This window comes from Mobula birostris, chromosome 14, assembly GCF_030028105.1.
Source record: "Mobula birostris isolate sMobBir1 chromosome 14, sMobBir1.hap1, whole genome shotgun sequence".
NCBI lineage: Eukaryota > Metazoa > Chordata > Chondrichthyes > Myliobatiformes > Myliobatidae > Mobula > Mobula birostris.
The window spans coordinates 90071722-90092607 of NC_092383.1; the positions used below are offsets into that span (position 1 = coordinate 90071722).

The 20886-nt window shown below is 41.3% G+C and overlaps 1 protein-coding gene across 1 annotated transcript; it reads right to left on the reverse strand.

Annotated features, from left to right (window-relative positions):
* Nucleotides 1-1365: 1365 nt before the first annotated feature.
* On the reverse strand, nt 1366-10057 carry LOC140210086 (pepsin A-like). The gene is made up of 9 exons (XM_072278890.1): nt 9999-10057; nt 9733-9895; nt 9031-9148; nt 7364-7482; nt 5586-5785; nt 4755-4874; nt 3763-3907; nt 1729-1827; nt 1366-1584 (listed from the first exon to the last, which is right to left on the reverse strand). The coding sequence occupies exons 1-9, from the start codon at nt 10055-10057 to the stop codon at nt 1447-1449; spliced, it is 1161 nt and encodes a 386-aa protein (XP_072134991.1). The 3' UTR covers nt 1366-1446.
* Nucleotides 10058-20886: the final 10829 nt, after the last annotated feature.

Here is a 20886-nt window from a genome sequence, read left to right on the forward strand (position 1 = left end):
TTAAATAATAATGATTTTGTAACCATTTGTCATGCAAATACTGATGGGTATACCAGGTCTGCTGTCATGAGATCTGCTGGCCTTTGTGGCTTGCCAGAGAGCGTTAGGCTTCTGCCTTTCTGTAACACCTATATTTACTAATTGTTGTTTTAAATAGAGTCGTTCAGCCCTTGTGCTTTCTGTTTAATCTTGTTCAGTTAATTGTGACTGGGACGGGTTTTCCGCATTTTGTGGTTATTTACAGCGGTCTCCTGAATACCATTCAACACAGGGTCCTTGTGTTGAGAATGACTTGTCTCGCGGTGTCGCTGGATTGTGCCTCCGATGTTCTATGCAATTCCTACCTATAACCTCTTGCTTTTGTCTCTGAATGTGAATCTGCCATTTCTCCACACCAGAGTTGAGTCTTTTCCAGCACTCACCGTGACATAAGGACCCCGTAATCAATGGACCCATCAGATGTTCAAGAGCGGCTTGGACATCGGTCACCCGGAGACAAGGGTGGCCTCCTTACTGAGTTTCTGATTTCCATGATGGAAAAATAACCTTGAAAATGCAAAACCACAGTAACAACATGAAAGTTTGGGAAATGCAGGGCTGGGCTTCTTGAAGAGTGGTGACAGGAGATGATTAGTTCTGATTCAGTGGCTTCATCTGGCACTGTGTATTGGTCCACTTACTGCAGTGTTTCTTATCTCTGGGGACTGTATGAAAAGAGAGCATTCAGTGGGACTTGGACGTAATACTTTGAGGTCTCACCGACAGGATTGAGTAGGAGGTGTGTTGCAGTGGGAGGGGCCTGGGCACACCCAGGTAAGTTTTTTAATACTTGCTCTGTTCTGTCCACTAAACAGAGTTTGTACTTCCAGAAGATTTTAAACACACACACACACACACACACACACACACTGAAAGAAAAAAGGAACTGGAATTCTGGTAATATGCATCTCATGATTAAATTTTATTCAACAAACTATTTATAGATATATCCCACAGGGTAGAGCAATAGGCTGTGTGATGTTCAGCTCACATTTACATCAAATAGATTTCACTCCATGAGAAAGGTTCTGGAGTGAATCACTGGAAACCACAGCTGAAGAGGAAAATCAGGGAAGAAGAGAGGAAAAGAGAGGAAAGGAAAAGAGAGGAATCTGAGAAGAGGCATAATTACATGATGTCAATATTTGCATATCCAGTCCAGATCCAAAATTCGTAGATTGGTCCTTTAAAATCCCATCCTGGCTGGGCGTTTATTTCAGTTCTCCCGCTTTTTGCATTTTCCTTTCAGTAAAACCCCAGCATTCAATAGGGTGTCTTCACCTTCAGGATTCTGAAAGTGACTCCCTGATCTTTGATACTGACGGGTCAGATGAAAAATCAGATGGCTTAAGTCAACCTGCAAATATGAACTTGGATGGACCTTCAATGGGAACATTCAGGGGCAAGTTAGACGGCCTTAGCCAGTCCCACTCGGTTGTTTCCTCTGTCGAAGATGGAGTAATACTCTCTAATGAAGACATCTCCCAGAATCCAGAGGTTTCCACCAGTGCCGCTAAATCCACTGTCGCAGCTATTGTAATCCATCTGGAAGGAGATGGAGAGCAATTAACACCAGGTCAAGTGTCCACTCAATAAATGATCATTATAACATGTGTCATTAATCCGTGCAAAGTTAATGAATGCATCCCTTGAAATTCTCATCCCCCATATGTCTGATGAATCCCGTACCTTCAGTGTGTAGGCTGAGGCAGGAAGAGTGAAGTCATATCCATTGATGGTGAAGACCACATCAGGCATATTGCCAATGTTGTTGCAATTGATGGAGTACTGTGAAAGAAGAGCAACAACATTTAGACCATAAGACATAGGAGCAGAACTCAGCCATTCGGCCCATCGAGTCCTCGCTGCCATTTGACCATAGCTAACTTATATTCCCTCTCAACCCCATTCTTCTGCCTTCCCCTTAATCAAGAAACTATCTACTCTGCTTAAATATACCCACAGCCATCTTTGGCAATGACTTCCACTGATTCACCACACCCTGGCTAAAAAAATTCCTCTTCTCAACGGTTCTAAAAGGACATTCTTCTAATCTGAGGCTGTGTCCTCTGGTCCTAGGCTCTCTCAATATTGAAAACATTCTCTCCATACCTTTTTTTTAAAACTTACTGCATTGGGTGTTCATTTTGTGGCCTCATCTACACCAGAGAAAGCAGAGGCAGATAGGGTAGCCACTTTGCATAGCGCTTAATTCTGGCTACAGGGATGACCCTAAGTTTCCGGATAGTTGTTATTTTAAATTTCCATCCCATTCCTACTCTGACTTTGTTTTCCCTGAGCTTACGTTGGTAAGCTGACATCATCTAATAATTAGGTTTGTTACAGTCCTCAGAAATCATCGGTGAAGTCAGTCATTTCTGATAGACAGACTTTCCAGAAATGGCCACTTCTGATGTAAAGTCATCGGTGTGAATCACTACTTTATTTCCCCATCACTCAAAATGCTGAGGGAACTCAACCGGTCAGGCAGAGTCTGTGGCGAGGAATAAACAGTTAATATTTCAGGCAAAGACCCTTCATCAGGATTTTCAGCATCTCTTTTCTTTATTTCTCTCTCCACAGGTGCTGCCTGACCCACTGACTATCTCCATGGTTTAATGCTTTTACTACTAATAGACAAAGGTTGAATATACAGTGATGATAAAACACAATAAGTTATTTTGAAATAATAGTGCTAATCTAAATGCTAAGCAGGAAAAGAATTGTGGTTTGTGCATCTTTACTGAATGTCTTTTGAATGAAGCGATTTCAAAATATAAAGAAACGTAACCATGAACTCAGTGTTTACAGGTACACCTCCCCCCTCACCACCACTCAGGGCCCAAAACAATGCTTCCAGCTGAGGCAACACTTCATTTGTGAGCCTGTCTGGGTCATCTACTGCATCTGCTGCTCCCAGTGTGCTCTCCTGTATATCAGTGAGACCTGACATAGCTTGGGAGACAGTTTCGCCAAGTACCTCACATCATCCACCATGAAAAACAAGGACTTCCAGGGGCCTCCTATTTTAATTCCACTCCCCAATCACATTCCGACATGTCAATCGATGGCCTCCTCTTCTGTTGCGATAAGGCCACAATCAGTTGGAGGAGCAATATTTTATATTCCATCTGGGCAGCCTCCAACCTGATGGCATGAACACTGGTTTCTCGCACTTCCGGAAATTGCCCCACCCACCCACCACTCCTTCACCATTCCTCATTCCCGTTTCCCTCCTTCACCTGATCTCCTTAACTGCCCATCACCTCCCGATGGTGTTCCTTCCCCTTCACCCTTTCCAATGGTCTTCTGTCCTTTCTCCAGCCCTTTATCTCTTTCTCCAATCAACTTCCTATCTCTTTATTTCACCCCTCTCCCCCCAACTTCACCTATCACCTACTGCCTTCTACTTCTTCTTTCCCTCGCCCCCACCTTCTTACTCTGACTTCTCTTTCTTTCCAGTCCTGATGAAGGGACTCGCTATGAAACATTGACTTGTTATTCTTTTCTATAGAAGCTGCCTGGCCTGTTGAGTTCCTCCAGCGTTTTCTGCTTGTTACGTTGTGAATGGAGATGTTAATCCTAGCCATTTCTAACAGAATGCATTCTTTCCGCAATTCCTGTTGCCTGCATGACATATAATTTCATTAACTCCATGTGCTGACTGCATAATGCATTAACAGCTGCCAGCTGAGTATACACCACTGGTCAGTCAGCCCCTACCTGGCCATAATAATTTGGAGTTGCTCCGATGCTTTGCTGAATATTGCGGATGTAATTTCCGCCAACAGCGATAAGAGAAGTTCCAGTATCAACGATGGCAGGGCAACCTTGAGCGCAAGCCACAATCTCGCCGTTGACTGTCACTCTGAGTGAAAAAAATCATCGTTTTTGCAAAGAATGCTCATTTGAATTTATTGCCAAAATAAAGATCAGAGTCAAATTAAATTTATCATCAATGTACATATATGTCACCATGTGCTGTATTATCCTGAGATTCAATGACAGACAAATAAAGAAACTCAATAGATATTATGAAAACTATCAATAAACCAAGACTGACAAACAACCAATGTGCAAAAACAACAAATTGTTCCCATTACAATAAATAAAACTGAGAATATGAGTTGTAGAGTCCTTGACGGTGATTCTGTAAGTTGTAGAATCAGTTCAGAATTGAGTCCAGAATTCAAGAAAATAATTTGGAAAAGCTGGCCTTCAAGCTGAAATATTCATTATATCTGGTTTGACTGGACTTGGAGTAATGTGATCAGTTCTGATTGCCTCATTATAAGAAGGATGAGGAAGTTTTAGAAAGTGTGCAGAGGAGATTTACCTGTGTGCTGCCAGGATTAGAGAGCATATCTCATGAGGTAAGTTGACTGAGCTAGGGATTTTCTCTTTGGTCCAAAGGCGGATGAGAGATGACTTGTGAGAGGTAAGGAGAAGAGAAGGGGTGAGACGGGAACCAGAACAGGTAATGGATAAAGAGAGAAGAGGGAATGGGGAAAAATTATCGGAAGTTAGAAAAATCAATATTCAGGTAGGCAGATTGGAGGTTGGCCAGATCAGGTATTGCTCCTCCATCTTGACTGTAGCCTCATCATGACTGTAACAATTGCTTTCTCCTATAAATTCTAACTATATAACTGGTTCAACTCACTGAAAGTAAATCTTCAACGGCTGAGAATACCTCAGATGGAGATACCACTTACCTCTCGACCTCAATCTGCCAGTAGGCCTCATGGGTAACAGGGAGCCAGTAGATTGGGCCGGTGTAGTGGTTTGAGTCAACTCCACCAAACAGGACTTCACTTCCAGATTCACCATTTGTCCTGGAAAACAACATTCAATAAGAATATCTCAGACTTCAACACTCAAAAGACATTCAGATATTGATTAGTAAGTTGTAGGCATGATGTGCTGTCACCAGCAGTGTGGTGACACTCGTAGGCTGTCACCAACACATCCCTAAAACAGACAGCAAGTTTCAATATACATGAAACTAATAAAGCTCATCTTTCAATCTTTAAAGGAATAATTTCATGAATATTGCAAGAAAAACGTGCATTTGCAGAGTTAGAGTCTCACAGCATGGAAATGGGGCCTTCAGTCTAACTCATCCATGCTCACCATTTACACCAATCCCACCTGCCCCGTTTGTTCCATGTCTTCCTAAACCTTTCCTAGCCACGTATTCAAGTCATTCTAGACCTTAAATGAGCTGTGCAAGCTGAAGTAAAAATAAAACTCTGAGAATGATGGGTATCTTTATCAGACTGGAGACCAAAATATCTTCAAGTTCCAGTTCAATTAATGGCATCAGCACTGACCTGACATGTTGCACGTGACCCGGTAAATTTCATCTGCTTTTAAGTTTTCAGCATTATCATTATTTTGTATTCATGATTTAATTCCTAGAATCCCATTGAACTACAATAAATAACCAGAATCATCAGAAGAAGAAGCAATGATGGTACCAAGCAAATTAACAAGCGACATGACAGATTCTCCAGTAGTGAAGGAAGGTGTTACAACGTGCTAACCTTGTCAAGTAGACAGAAAAGAGTGGCTGCGAAACCAGATGCTGAGACATTACGTTGTCGAAGACTGTAGTGGCTCCTTCTGCCGCAAGTGATGGATAGCCCAAGCCCAAAATACCATCGAAATTACAGTAGGTAAAGAAACTGCCGGGTTCAGTCATACTTAATCCAAACTCTTGTCCATTGATCACAAGATTAGAAAGCTGGTGAGACAGATTTAAAGAGAGATTAATCAGTTAGTTATCCCGTCAGGCTGCACATGGGCACAGCTCATGGAGCTGCTGCCTCACAATGCCAGTGACCCAGGTTCAATCTCAGCCTCTGGTATTCCACGCATGACGTTTGCAGATCGGCCCCTGTGTTCAGGTGGGTTCATTCTGGGTGATTGGATTTTCTCCCATTTCCCAAAGACATGCTGATTGATTGGTTAATTGGTCACCGTCAATTATCCTAGCGGTAGAATCTGGAGGGTGCTGACAAGACTAAAAGATGATTCATGTTGGACGAATACGTGGTCAGCATGGTTTGGGCCCAAAATTCGACTGTCATCTTTCCCTAGATGCTGCCTGGCCTGCTGAGTTCCCCCAGCATTTTTTGTGTGTAACTTTTTATTCTGTTAATTTGTACTACTTATTTCTAATTAACATTAATAAACATATATAAACTTAGAGTAACACAGTTCTTTCTCTCTAGATTTATTCATCATGTATTTCATTGCACTACCTCTGTAAACTGAACAATTTTCACAATGTATGCCGGTGATATTAAATCTGATTCTGCTATGAGGTGAAATTCGTTAACTTTCTGTTAGCAGTACAATGGAATACATAATAATAGAGAAGAAACTACAGATTATAGTAAATGTGTATGTTAAATTAAATAACTAGTGCAAAAAAATAGTATTAATGCAAATTAGTGAGGTTGTCTTCATGGGTTCAACGTCCATTCAAAAGTCGGATGGCAGGTGAGGGGGAGATGCTGTATTGAAGTATGATTCCAGCCTAATCATCGCAGATAATGACGCTCGGAAGGAAGATTTAATCTGAATGTGGGGAGAATTACAAAGAGTAGATCAAGGTAGGCAGAGACTTAAATGGTTGTTGATGCACCAAGGAGCCTGTGTCCATGCTGTAAAGATTTGTGGTGAAAATCATGATTGGACCTAATTTCCTAAGCATAGTTTCAACGATTGTGTGATATCCGGTGGCAGGGGCCCCAGATCTCCAACTCCACAGAGGTCAAAGGTGGCCAGTCCTGGGGAGAGAGGGCTGTGTGTTTGTGGGTGTGTGGGTAGGAAGGTGGTGGTGGGGGGGGGAGAGGAATGGAGCTTCTTTCACTGTTGTTGCATGTTCTGTTCAGATTGTCAAGCTCTGTGTTTCTGTGGGTCTGCTATGTTGGCACAGGAATACATGCCCCCAGTTCATCCTTGGGTACGTTCATTTGTGAACACAAACAAACCATTTCAAAACATAATTCGATATACATGAATCCAAACTGAATGTTTACAAATATGCCATTCCATATCCATTTATCAGTTTCATTCCCTGAGATTCATTTTCTTGTACGCATTCAGAGTAGAACAAAAATTTAACGGAAAAAAACTGCACAGAAAGATGGGCAAACAAGCAATGTGAAAATGAGGACAAGAAAAGCAATGCCAAAAAATAACAATAAATAAATACATCAAAATAATATTGAGAATGTTTATCAGTTAGGATCTCTAAGTTTTGGAATACAGGTATTAGTGTGGTTTGAGTTATAAGGGTGAAGAGTTCACTTACTCTCAGAGTATCGTATCCCAGAATACCGGTCATACTTCCTGTCCCATACTGGATGGACAGAGACTGATAATTCGTGCTGAAGGTTGAGGACTGGGATGGGTTGAATCTGTTGTGCTTCTCTGCAAAGAAACATCCATTTCATCAACGAAACAAAAAGTTTCAACATATCACCCTGCGCCAAACAAGCCCCTGCCAATAGTTTCCTAAATCTTGTCAAAACACACCAAGCATCGCAAGGCTGGCAGGCTCCTAGATTTCTCCTTGAGCCAAGTTGCAAACGTTCTACCCCTCACCAGGCCAGTACCCCGGTTTCCACCCACCTTTCAAAGACATGAGGGCGACTAAGTTGTGGTCACGCTACACCGGTGGCAGAAGCAAGTCAACACTTTGCAGGCTGCCCGCTGCACGTCTTTGGAAGCGACACATTTTAACGTATGTTTCAATGGTGCGACATTCACATGACATATAATATACACTGAGTCCCAGAAACATGCATAGAGTTGAAGGTGATGTGTTAACAAGGATAGAGGATCAGTTAACTAATAGAAAGCAGGGAGTTGGGATACAGGGGTGTTACTCTGGTCAGTAATCAGTGCAGAGTGGTGTGCCACAGCGGTCGGGACTGGGCCCGTAAATGTTCATGATCTACATTAATGATCTGGAAGAGGGGACCGACTGTAGTGTATCCAAGTTTGCTAATGATAATAAATTGAGAAGAAAGACAAATTGTGCAGAAGATGTGGAGAGCCTGCAAGAAGATATAGTTTGGTTAGGTAAGTGGGCAAAGGTCAGGCAGATGGAATACAATGTTGGTAAATGTGAGGTCATCCACTTTAGAAGGAAAAATGAAAGAGCAGATTATTATTTCAATGGTAAAACAATGCAGCATACTGTTTTGCAGAGGGACTTGGGAGTGCTTGTGCATGAATCACAAAAGGTTGGTTTGCAGGTGCAGCAGGCTGTCAGGAAGGCAAATGGAATGTTGGCCTTCATTGCCAGAGGGATTGAATTTAAGAGCAGGGAGGTCATGCTGCAACTGTACAGGGTACTGGTGAGGCTCCACCTGGACTACTGCGTGCAGTTCGAGTCTTCGTACTTGAGGAAGGGTAGACTGGCTTTGGAGGCTCTGAAGAAGAGGCTCACCAGGTTGATTCCAGAGATGAAGGAGTTAGTCTATGAGGAGAGATTGAGTTGCCCGGGATTGTACTTGCTGGAATTCATAAGAATGAGAGGAGATCTTATAGAAACACATAAAATTATGGAAGAGATAGATATGATAGAGAATGGAAAGTTGTTTCCACTGGTAGGTGATACTGGAAATAGCCTCAAAATTCGGGGGTGTAGATTTAGGACGGAGATGAGGAGGAACTGCTTTACCCAGAGGGTGGTGAATTTGTGCAATTCTCTGCCCAAAGAAGCAGTGGAGGCAACCTCAGTAAATAACTTTAAGGCATGGTTGGATAGGTTTTTGAATATTAGGGGAATTAAGAGTTATGAGGAAAAGGTAGGTAGGTGGAGATGAGTCCATGGCCAGATCAGCCATGATCTTATTGAATAATGGAGCAGGTTCAATGGGCCAGATGACCTACTGCTGCTCATATTTCTTATGTTCTTTTGGGATATGTGAGAGCTTCAATGTATTTGAGAGCAAGGGAACATGTTCTTACCGCATGGTGTCTGGTCGCAGTAGACTGAAGGGACCCAGAGGTTGGATGAGCCAGTATCAAAGACGACCGTGAAGCTCTGTGGGGGGTTACCGAGGCTGATGGCTCCATAGTATGACAGCTGTCGGCAAAAACAAAATCTCCTTGGTTAGTCTGATTTAGTGTGATTGCCTTCATGATGACTGGAGAGGAAAGGGGACAAGACAGAAGTAAGAGAGTGGGGGGAGAGTCTGGAGTACAGACTAGCAGGTGATACATACGTCCAGCTGAGAGGGAAGGGTGGTGGGTGGGCGAATGAGCGGGGATGAAGTGAGAAACTGGGAGGTGATAGGTGGAATTTTACTAATCGTAAAACAATTCACCATGTTAGCAATTGACCACTTCTGATCACACCACCCTCTTCCCAGCAGGAACCGGCGTTGGGTTCCTCTTGTCCTCACCCTCCACCTGACTAGCCTCTGCATACAATGGATCCTACCCCATCATTTCTATCAGTCTCCACAGGATCCCTCCACTGGACTCATCTCCCCACCACTGCTCCCCCTATCAGCATTCTGAAGGGACTATTCCTTCTGCACCTCTCTGTTTTTCCCTTCAAATAGGAACTAGCTATAAAAACAATAGAAATATTACAGCATTTTCATTACGAAGGTCAAGAGACCCTTCACCCAACATTTCGGCTCATAGCAGTCAAGAATTACTTACATCCATGTAGTTGGTCATTGGCTCCAGTGATGCCAAAGTTGCGATGGAACAAGCACCTTTGAACTTTGTGCAGGGATCATAGGGATGATTCTTGAGGTAATCTGCCAACAATCCCTTCTCCCGAAGAATATCTCGGGCAGATTTTCCTTTATATAAAGGAACTCTGTAAAGTGGGAAATGGGTTAGGAATGTCATCATCTATTATTGTTCCTTGGGGAGAAAACTTAATTGCTACAACTGTTAACTTTTGGTTAAACTGTTCCTACCTGGTCAAGGCGGCATCAGAGAGCTGGATGCATACGAAGGCGAGGAGTAACCACTTCATGTTGAATCGATTGGATTCCTTTCAGAATCTGACATCGGGCTTGTGAGCCCTAATACTTATACTCAAGGAATCATTGTCACGTGGACACAGAGACAATCATTCCATATGAAAAGTAAATATTCTGGTACTCGTGATCAGTTTCTCTCTGATAAAATACATTCTATTAAGGACACCCTTCAATGTAGAAGTTGATAACAAAGTATGTTAAGTGCTGTGAAATTAAAGATAATTCTTATCATAGATAACACAATCTGAAATTAGGTTCAAAACTGTTTTATCAAATGACTGAGACCTAAACAGTCCTTCCAGGTGAGGTAGCCCTTTACTTGTGAACCCACCAGTGTCATTTATTGTATCTGGTTTTCCCCTTGAGGCCTCCTCTACATCAGTGAGACCTGACACAGAATGGACGATGGTGTCATTGACTGGCTACTCTGTCTATGTCTCTCATAATTTTGTGAAGTCCAACTGAAGTTCAAAGACCAGAGTATATTTAAATATCCACTGTTTATTCACTTCCACAGACGCTGCCTGACCTGCTGAGTTCCTCCAGCATTTTAAGTGTGTTGCTTTGGATTTCCAGCATCTGAAGACTTTCTCATGTGCAGTGAAATCTGTCATTTGTGTCAAACCAAATCAGCGAGAATTGTGCAAGGCAGCCTGCAAGCTTAGGGAGTTGGGCGTCAAGTTAAAGGACAGGACCTCCAGGATAGCAATCTCAGGAATGGTACCAGTGCCACGTGCAGGCGGATTTAGAAATAGTAAGATAGCGCAAATCAACACGTGGCTGAAGACATGTTGCAGGAGGGAGGGCTTCAGATTTATAGATAATTGGGCAGTTTTCCAGGGATGGTGGGACAGATTACATCTGAACTGGAGGGGGACAAATATTCTTGCAGGTAGGTTTGCTGGAGAGGCTCCAGATGATTTAAACTAGATACAAAGGGGGAGGGGAGCCAGAGTGTAGGAACAGATATAGGGGAGAAAGAATAAAAAGAAAATAGTTAAGTTGTTTGCACTGTTGGTGATAAACAGAGAGTAAGAGGTGGAAAATTTCTTAAATGCATTTATTTTAATGCTAGGAGCATTATAAGAAAGGTGGATGAGCTTAAAGCATGGGTTGATACCTGGAAGTATGATGTGGTAGCTATTAGTGAAACATGGCTACAGGAGGGGTGTGATTGGCAACTAAATATTCCTGGATTTCATTGTTTCAGGTGTGATAGAATCGGAGAGACAAGAGGGGGAGGTTGTCAGAGAAAATATTACAGCGGTGCTCTGGCAAGATATATTAGAGGGCTCATCTAGGGAGGCTATTCGGGTGGAATTGTGGAATGGGAAAGGTGTAGTAACACTTATGGGGGTGTATTACAGACTACCAAATGTGGAGCGAAAATTGGAGGAGCAAATTTGTAAGGAGATCGCAGATATTTGTAGTGAGCACAAGGTTGTAATTGTGGGAGATTTTAATTTTCCACACATAGCCTGGGAAGCCTATACTGTAAAAGGGCTGGATGGTTTGGAGTTTGTAAAATGTGTGCAGGATAGTTTTTTGCAGCAATACATAGAGGTACCAACTAGAGAAGGGGCAGTGTGGGATCTTCTGTTAGGGAATGAGATTGGTCAGGTGACGGAGGTATGTGTTGGGGAGCACTTTGGGTCCAGTAATCACAATGCCATTAATTTCAATATAATTACGGAGAAGGATAGGTCTGGACCAAGGGTTGAGATTTTTGATTGAAGAAAGGCTAACTTTGAGGAGATGCGAAAGGATTTAGAAGGAGTGGATTGGGACAATTTGTTTTATGGGAAGGATGTAATAGAGAAATGGAGGTCATTTAAAGCTGAAATTTTGAGGGTACAGAATCTTTATGTTCCTGTTAGGTTGAAAGGAAAGGTTAAAAGTTTGAGAGAGCCATGGTTTTCAAGGGATATTGGAAATTTGGTTTGGAAAAAGAGAGATATCTACAATAAATATAGGCAGCATGGAGTTAATGAGGTGCTCAAGGAATATAAAGAATGTAAAAAGAATCTTAAGAAAGAAATTAGAAAAGCTAAAAGAAGATATCAGGTTGCTTTGGCAAGTAAGGTGAAAATAAATCCCAAGGGTTTCTACAGTTATATTAATAGCAAAAGGATAGTGAGGGATAAAATTGGCCCCTTAGAGAATCAGAGTTTTTAAGCTATGTGTGGAACCTAAAGAAGTGGGGGAGATTCTGAACAATTTCTTTTCTTCGGTGTTCACTAAGGAGAAGGATATTGAATTGTGTAAAATAAGGGAAACAGGTAGGGAAGTTATGGAAACAATGATGATTAAAGAAGAGGAAGTACAGGCGCTTTTAAAGAATATAAAAATGGATAAGTTTCTGGGTCCTGACAGGATATTCCCTAGGACCTTGAGGGAAATTAATGTAGAAATAGCAGGGGCTCTGACAGAAATATTTCAAATGTCATTAGAAACGGGGATGGTGCTGGAGGATTGGCATATTGCTCATGTTGTTCCATTATTTAAAAAGGGTTCTAAGAATAAACCTAGCAATTATCGGCCTGTGAGTTTGATGTCAGTGGTGGGTAAATTGAAGGAAAGTATTCTTAGAGATGGTATATATAATTGTCTGGATAGACAGGGTCTGCTCAGGAAGAGTCAACATGGATTTGTGCGTGGAAGGTCATATTTGACAAATCTTATTAAATTTTTTGAAGATGTTACTAGGAAAGGTGTCAAGGGTAAAGTGGTGGATGTTGTCTATATAGACTTCAGTAAGGCCTTTGACAAGGTTCCACACGGGAGGTTAGTTAGGAAGGTTCAATCGTTAGGTATTAATATTGAAGTAGTAAAATGGATTCAGCAGTGGCTGGATGGGAGACGCCAGAGAGTAGTGGTGGATAACTGTTTGTCAGATTGGAGGCCGGGGACTAGTGGTGTGCCTCAGGGATCTGTACTGGGTCCAATGTTGTTTGTCATATACATTAATGATCTAGATGATGGGGTGGTAAATTAGATTAGTAAGTATGCAGGTGATACTAAGATCGGTGGATTTGGGGATAATGAAGTAGGTTTTCAAAGCTTGCAGAGAGATTTAGGCTGGAAGATGGGAGATGGAGTTTAATGCTGATAAATGTGAGGTACTACATTTTGGTAGGACTAATCAAAATAGGACATACATGGTAAATGGTAGGGCATTGAAGAATTCAGTAGAATAGAGGGATCTAGGAATAATGGTGCATAGTTCCCTGAAGGTGGAATCTCATGTGGATAGGGTGGTGAAGAAAGCTTTTGGTATACTGGCCTTTATAAATCAGAGCATTGAATATAGGAGTTGGGATGTAATATTGAAATTGTACAAGGCATAGGTGAGGCCAAATTTGGAGTATTGTGTACACTTTTGGTCACCGAATTATACGAAAGATGTCAACAAAATAGAGACAGTACAGAGAAGATTTACTAGAATGTTACTTGGGTTTCATCTCCTAAGTTACAGAGAAAGGTTGAACAAGTTGGGTCTCTATTCTTTGGAGCGTAGAAGGTTGAGGGGGGCTTGATAGTGGTATTTAAAATTATGAGAGGGATAGATAGAGTTGACGTGGATAGGCTTTTCCATTGAGAGTGGGGGAGAGTCAAACAAGACGACATGAGTTGAGAGTTAAAGGGCAAAAGTTTAGGGCTAACATGAGGGGGAACTTCTTTACTCAGAGAGTGGAAGCTGTGTGGAACGAGCTTCCAGCAGAAGTGGTTGAGGCAGGTTCGATGTTGTCATTTAAAGTTAAATTGGACAACTATATGGACAGGAAAGGAATGGAGAGTTATGGGCTGAGTGTAGGTCAGTGGGACTAGGTGAGAGTAAGAGTTCGGCACGGACTAGAAGGACCGAGATGGCCTGCTTCCGTGCTGTAATTGTTATATGGTTATATATATCTCAAAGTCGTCTAAGACGTGGGTAAAGCCAAATTTGGAGTATTGTGTGCAGTTCTGGTCACCTATCTACTGGAAAGATATCAGGAAGATCGAAAGAGGACAAAGAAAATTTACCAGGATATTGCTGGGACTTGAGGACCTGAGGTAGAGGGAAAGGTTGCATAGACATGGACTTCATTCCCTGCAGCGAAGGAGAATGTGAGGGAATTTGATTGATGAGTACAAAATTTTGATGGTTATGGATATTGTCAATGAAAACAGGCTTTTTTTGTTGAGGTTGGATACAACAAGAACTAGAGGCAATAGTTTAAGGATGAAAGGTGGAATGTTTAAGAGAAATTACAGCAGAACCGTCACAACTCAGAGGGTGGTGAGAGTGTGGAATGAGCTGTCAGTGGAACTGGTGGACCCGAGTTTGATTGCAACATTTAAGGGAAGTTTGGATAAGTACATGGATGGGAGGAGGGGTGTGGAGGACCATGGCCCAGGTGAGGGTCAATGACTCGAGCAGTTTGGCTTTGTCTAGATGGGCAGAAGTGCCTGTTTATATGCCGTAGTGTTCTAAGACTCTCTGGCTCCAAACCAGTCCTATTGGACTTTGATAATTATCTTTTAAACGTCTCTACCTCCACCTCTACTTCTGGCAGCTTATTCCATATACCCACCACACTCCATGTGGGGAATGAATTGCCCCTCAGGTCCCCATCAAATCTTTCCCGTCACACACCTTAAACCTATACCTTTTATTTTTAGACCGTGAGAAGGACTGTGACCATTCACTTTGAGTACACGTCTCGTGATTTTATAAACCTCGAGAAGGTCACCTCTCAGCCTCCTTCACTCCAGGGAAAACAGACACAACCTGTCCAGTCTCTCCAATGCTTCTTACAGACTTGGAAACTCTAGTCAGCTTCACTGCATTTTTCACCCAGGATTTGATCGCTCTCTTTCCTTCCTTATCTATAAACTTCACTCACCATTTCCTTGTCCCTCTGTTTTTTTGTACGTTCTGATTCTGGGCATGTGAATTCATTTCTCTTACCCCCTTCATCAAAGACATATAAAATTTCGATAGAGATGGACAAGATAGAGACAGGAAAATTCATTCCACTGTTAACTGAGACTTGATTGAGCAGAGATTGGGGGAATCAATTTATAATGCAGATGAGAAGATGTGCTTTTCTCAGAGAATTGAAATCCTGTGGAATTCATTGTCTGGGGAAGCAGTAAAGACTAGTTCATTAAACATATTTTTAGAACAATTAGACTTTAGCATAGCAGGGAAGTTAAGAGATATGTACATTCGCATAGTGGTTAGCATAACCTTTTAATGTGCCAGCTGTAAGATCGGGGTTAATTTCCCACTGCCGTCTCAGAGTTTCTAATTTCTTCCCCTGACTGCATGAATTTCCAACGGGTGCTGTGATTTCCTCTCACTTTCCAAAGATGTACAAGTTAGAATTAATAAATTGTCAGCGTGCTATATTGGCACAAGAAGCACAGCAAAACTTGCAGACTTCCCCCAGCAAGTATTCGGACTGTGTTGGTCACTAACACAAACGATGCATTTCACAGTATGTTTCAATGTTTCCATGTACTGTCTTTGTGACATATAAAGCTAATCTGTCTCTTCCAAAACTTAGTGAAATTAACCAAGATCTTTGGAAATACAGGCTGAAGCATGGAACAGGACAAATTATTTCAAACTATTTTTATAATAGTTTCAAGGGTATTCAGATCTGGGGAATTATTTAATCAAATGGATAATTATCAGATTTGTAAATGTATTTATGAATGCTCAGTCAACAATAGAGAATCAGTAACAATTGCATATTATTGACTATTCATTGATAAGGTGTGCAATTAAACATAACTTCTATTAATAAAAGTAATCTCGTGTGTTTCGCTCTGCTCTCACTGCCAATCTATGACAACAATGAAAACTAAATCAAGAGAAAATTTGCAGATGCTGGAAATCCAAGCAACACACACAAAATGCTGGAGGAACTCAGCAGGCCAGGCAGCATTTACGGAAAAGAGTACAGTCGATGTTTCGGGCCGAGACTCTCCAACAAAACAAAAATAACTGCCTGCAAAAATTTCCTCAGTTCAATTTCATTTCCAATGTAAATTGCAGAGTAGTAAAATTAGTCAGCTCTCTTTAATATACAAATATACACTTACTGTAATTCAGCACTTTTCTGTATTTCTCATAGATTGCATTGTATTGCAGCTGCAAAGTTAACCAGTTTCATGACATATGCCAGTGGCAATAATCCTGATAAAGTTTTCTGTATATTTTGCATCGATATAAGAAAGATTTTGCATTTATGCTGCACTTCTAGTAGCCTTATTTTCTCGATAACGTTTCACACTCTTCAATTGACAGATTTGAAAGGTCAGGGTGTCGGGGCCTGAGGCGAGAGACAGGCTGGTTCAGCTCACTTCCCCGTGATACTTACTCAGCTCCGCACCGAACTGAGAGTCTGCGGCTTCACGTCTGTGGACAGACTCTCTTTTGTGGACATCAGTTCTGATCACTGTTTGCTTGCTTCGATTGTTTGCATGATCTGTTTTTCTTCTCTCTGCTCATTGGGTGTTTGACAGTCTGCTTTTTTAATGGATTCTTTTGTGTTTCTTTGTTTTATGGCTACCTGTAAGGAGACATATCGCTAGATCGTATATGTATACATACTGTGATCTAACATCTTCTGCAGTACATTATAATTGGTAATTTGGTTTACTACTGTCACATTCACTGGAGTGCAACAACAATGAACCAATTTACCAGTTAGAATGAACTTCAGAAGATGACAATGTCGGTAAGGAGTTATTATTGTCACAAAAGGGGTGAGGGGTATATGGGGTGTCCAGAGATGGGTAGCACCTCTGGCGAAGGGGCTTGTCGTGTCCATTTTGGGGCAGATGACTCACCTTCCAGACACTCAGCTCTCACCTGTGGCTCCAAATATTGGTTTGCATGTGGCAACGGCCATACCCAATACAGTGCTTTGGCAGGTAGGGAAAACCAGATGGGGGTAGCAGACGGCCACATACCCTGGTCAGATAGGGACATGCTTGTCCTAGCATGCGAAGTCTGCTGTGGTGAACTGAGGTCTTCAGTGAGATCCAACAGCCAGGAAGGTGGTGCTGCATCTCCATGGGGAACGGAGGGCGTGGCAAGGCACGGAAGACATCATGGTCATCCACCGCAACCAGGCCAGACCCCAGTTTGTAATGCTTTTTTGTACCACTGGACCTGGACTTCTGTTGTCAACAGAGTTGAACTGTCCCAGTGTAACAAACTTTCCACTTTAATAACTCTCCCAGACAGGTTTCCTGTCATTATTGGACACGATAGACAACGACCACTGGGGTGCATTGATAAATCTTGTTTTGCATGCCACCCGTACAGATCATTTCATCACATCAGTACAAGGGAAAGGCAATAACAGAATTCCGATTATTGTACAGCAGTTACAGAGAAAGTGGACAATAAGGTGCAGTGTAGGTAGAAAATAAGGCGCAATGCCATGATGAGGTAGATTGTGGGATCAAGGGTCCATCTCATTGTTAAAGAAGTGGGATAAAAAATGTCCTTGGACCTGGTGGTATGAGATTTCAGGCTTTGGTATCTTCTAGATGCTGTAATTCAGAACTGTTTTGCTCACTCAGGTTTCAAGCATTCAGACTTGGAGATGCCAGAAACAGTCAAGAGTGAAAATAAAATGATTTCACTATTTCAACAAGTTAGGAATGAAAATCATCTTGAATGTCATAATGAAAATTAAGATTTGGAGGTTGCAATTGTGGAAAGCATTGTCTGAAGGCATTCCATTATCTGCACTGGGCATCTGCGTTGATTTTGTTCATTTACAATCAATCAGAAGAACATAGCAGCGTGTAATGCATGAATTCATCAATTGATAACTATTAGGAACTAATTCACTGTTTTATAATATTGTGCTATTTTTGGTAGTATTCTACTTTGTCCTGTATTTCATTTAAATACATGCTTTGTTACTCCGTCTTTTTACCACTTCCGTGAGACTTTGGCCAAAATTGGGCCAAAATATACTGGTCCTGATGTGTCCCAACTAAATCAAAATGTATACATCTATGTGTGTCTACAATGCCTATAAAAAGTATACACCCCCCCCCCTCCCCGGAAGTTTTCATGGTTTATTGTTTTCCAACATTAAATCACAGTGGCTTTTTGACACTGATCAATAGAATAAGACTCTTTCATGTCAAAGTGAAAACAGATCTCTAAATTAATTACAACTATAAAACACAAAATAATTAATTGCATAAGTATTCACCCACTTTTAATATGACACACTAAATCATTATTGGTGCAGCCAACTGCTTTTAGAAGTCACAGAATTAGTTAAATCCGGATTATTTGTGTGCAGTCAAGGTGCTTCAATTGACTGTAGTAAAAATACACCTGTATCTGGAAGGTCCAACTGCTTGTGAGTCAGTACCCCGGCAAAAACTACACCATGGAGACAAAAGAACACTCCAAGCAACTCTGCAAAAGGGTTATTGAAAAGCACAAGTCAGGAGATGGATACAAGAAAATTTCCAAGTCAACGAATATCCTTTCGAGTACAGTTAAGTCATTCATCAGGTGATTGAAAGAATGTGGCACAGCTGTAAATCTGACTACAGCAGGCCGTCCACAAAGACTGAGTGGCCGTGGAAGAAAGGGACTAGTGAGGAGGCCACCGAGAGACCTATGACAACTCTGGAGGAGTTACAAGCTTCAGAGGCTGAGATGGGTGAGACTGTGCATGCAACAACTGTTGCCCGGGTGCTTCACCAGTCGCAGCTTTATGGGAGAGTGGCAAAGAGAGAACCACTGTTGATAAAAACTCACATGAAATCTCAGCTAGAGTTTTCCAGAAGGTATGTGGAAGACTCTGAAATCAACTGGAAGAAGGTTCTATGGTCCAATGAAACTAGAATTGAGCTTTTTGGGCATCACACTAAACACTATGTTTGGTGTAAACCAAAAACCACACATCATCAAAAACACACTATCCCTACCATGAAGCATGGAGGTGGCTGCTTCACTGCAGCGGGCCCTGGAATGCTTCTAAAGGTAGAAGGTAAAATGAATGCAGCAAAATACACAGAAATCCTGGTGCAGTTTGCAAAAGAAATGCGATTTGGGAGAAGATTTGTTTTCCAGCAAGACAATGACCTCAAGCATAAAGCCAAAGCCTCACAGGAATGACTTAAAAACAACAAAGTTAATGTCCTAGAGCGGCCAAGTCAGAATCCAGACCTCAATCCAATTGAGAATTTGTGACTGGATTTGAAAAGGGCTGTTCACTCACAATCCCCATGCAATCTGACAGAGCTTGAGAAGTTTTGTAAAAAATAGGGAAAAATTGCAGTGTTCAGATGTGCAAAGCTGGTTGAGACCTAGCCACACAGACTCAAGGCTGTAATTGCCAAAGGTGCATTTACTAAATACTGACTTGAAGGGGGTGAATACTTAAGCAATCAATTATTTTGTGTTTTATATTTGTAATTAATTTAGGTCACTTTGTAGATCAGGTTTCACTCTGACACAAAAGAGTCTTTTTCTGTTGATCAGTGTCAAAAAAAAAATCCAAATTAAATCCCTGTGATTCAATATTCAATATCGGAAATACAAACATCAAACAAGTCAACAAATTCAAAGATCTTGGCAGCCTAATAACGTAATGGCAGGTGTGACACAGATATCAAATACAGAATAGCAATGACGAAAGAAGCTTTCCAAAAAATGAAGACCATATTAACAGAAAGAAAGATGATCACGTACACTAAAAACAGAATACTGCAGTGCTACATTTATTCTATCCTGACTTATGGAAGTGAATGCTGGACCATTTCTCCAGCAATGGAAAAGAGACTAGAAGCAACTGAATTATGGTTCTACAGGAGAGTGTTAAAAATATCATGGACCACACACACATCAAATGAAGAAGTTCTCAGAAGAGCCTAAGCAGTTCGATCACTCATACCAACAATAAGAGAAAGACAACTCAGATTCCTAGGACACATCATGTGAGAAGATGAGCTAGAAAAACTCATACTCTCTGGAAAGATTGAGGGGAGTAAACCTAGAGGAAGATCTCGGCTTATGTACATCAAAAGCATAGCCAGGTGGCTACACATCGAGGAAATGGAAGTCATCCAGAAAACAAAGGATAGATCTATATGGAAAACCATGGTCTCCAAAGTCAGCATCAGATATGGTACCTAGACAGACAGACAGATTCAATATTGTAAAACAATAAAACGTGAAAACTTCAGGGGGGGGGGAGTGAATATTTAATAGGCACATTATATATATGTGTGTGTGTGTGTGTGTGTGTGTATAAGAAGATAAAATTGCTTTATTATTGCATGTGATCATATATTTTTTTTAATTAACTTATTTATTTATGTATTTATTTATTTATAAAAAAACATTTAGATCGCATTTACAGATCTGCTTTCACAAAAGAATCTTTTTCTGTTGATCAGTGTCAAAAAAGCCAAATTAAATTCACTGCAATTCAATTTTGAAAAACAATAAAACATGAAAGTTTCCAACATCAGGGTGAATACTTTTTATAAGCACTGTATATGTGATATGTTTACATGTGTGTGTTTTGTATAGTGTGTACACTGTATACATTGACTAATTTTTTGCACTATTTGTCTTTTGCACATTGGTTGTCAGTCTTTAAGGCAGCAGTGAAGATCCTCCATCTCAGGTGGTGTTCATGGCTTCCTTCATCTCTTCAGCAGCTTCCTTTCGGCTTTCACTATCGCAAGTCCCGGGTGGAGACTCAGGAGTACCATTGCACTCAGATGTAGAAGGATTCTTCATTGCTGTTTCTGTGACAATTTTGTTTGCCAGCCAGGGTTG

Excerpts from the sequence above, each read along its gene's own strand:
- LOC140210086 (XM_072278890.1), bottom strand. The coding sequence starts at position 10,057 with ATGAAGTGGTTACTCCTCGCCTTCGTATGCATCCAGCTCTCTGATGCC. Across the intron at positions 5,786-7,363 it reads TGGGATACGATACTCTGAGA|CTTTCTAATCTTGTGATCAA; the intron begins GTAAGTGAACTC and ends CTGTCTCACCAG. Across the intron at positions 1,828-3,762 it reads CTCCAAATTATTATGGCCAG|TACTCCATCAATTGCAACAA; the intron begins GTAGGGGCTGAC and ends CTTCTTTCACAG.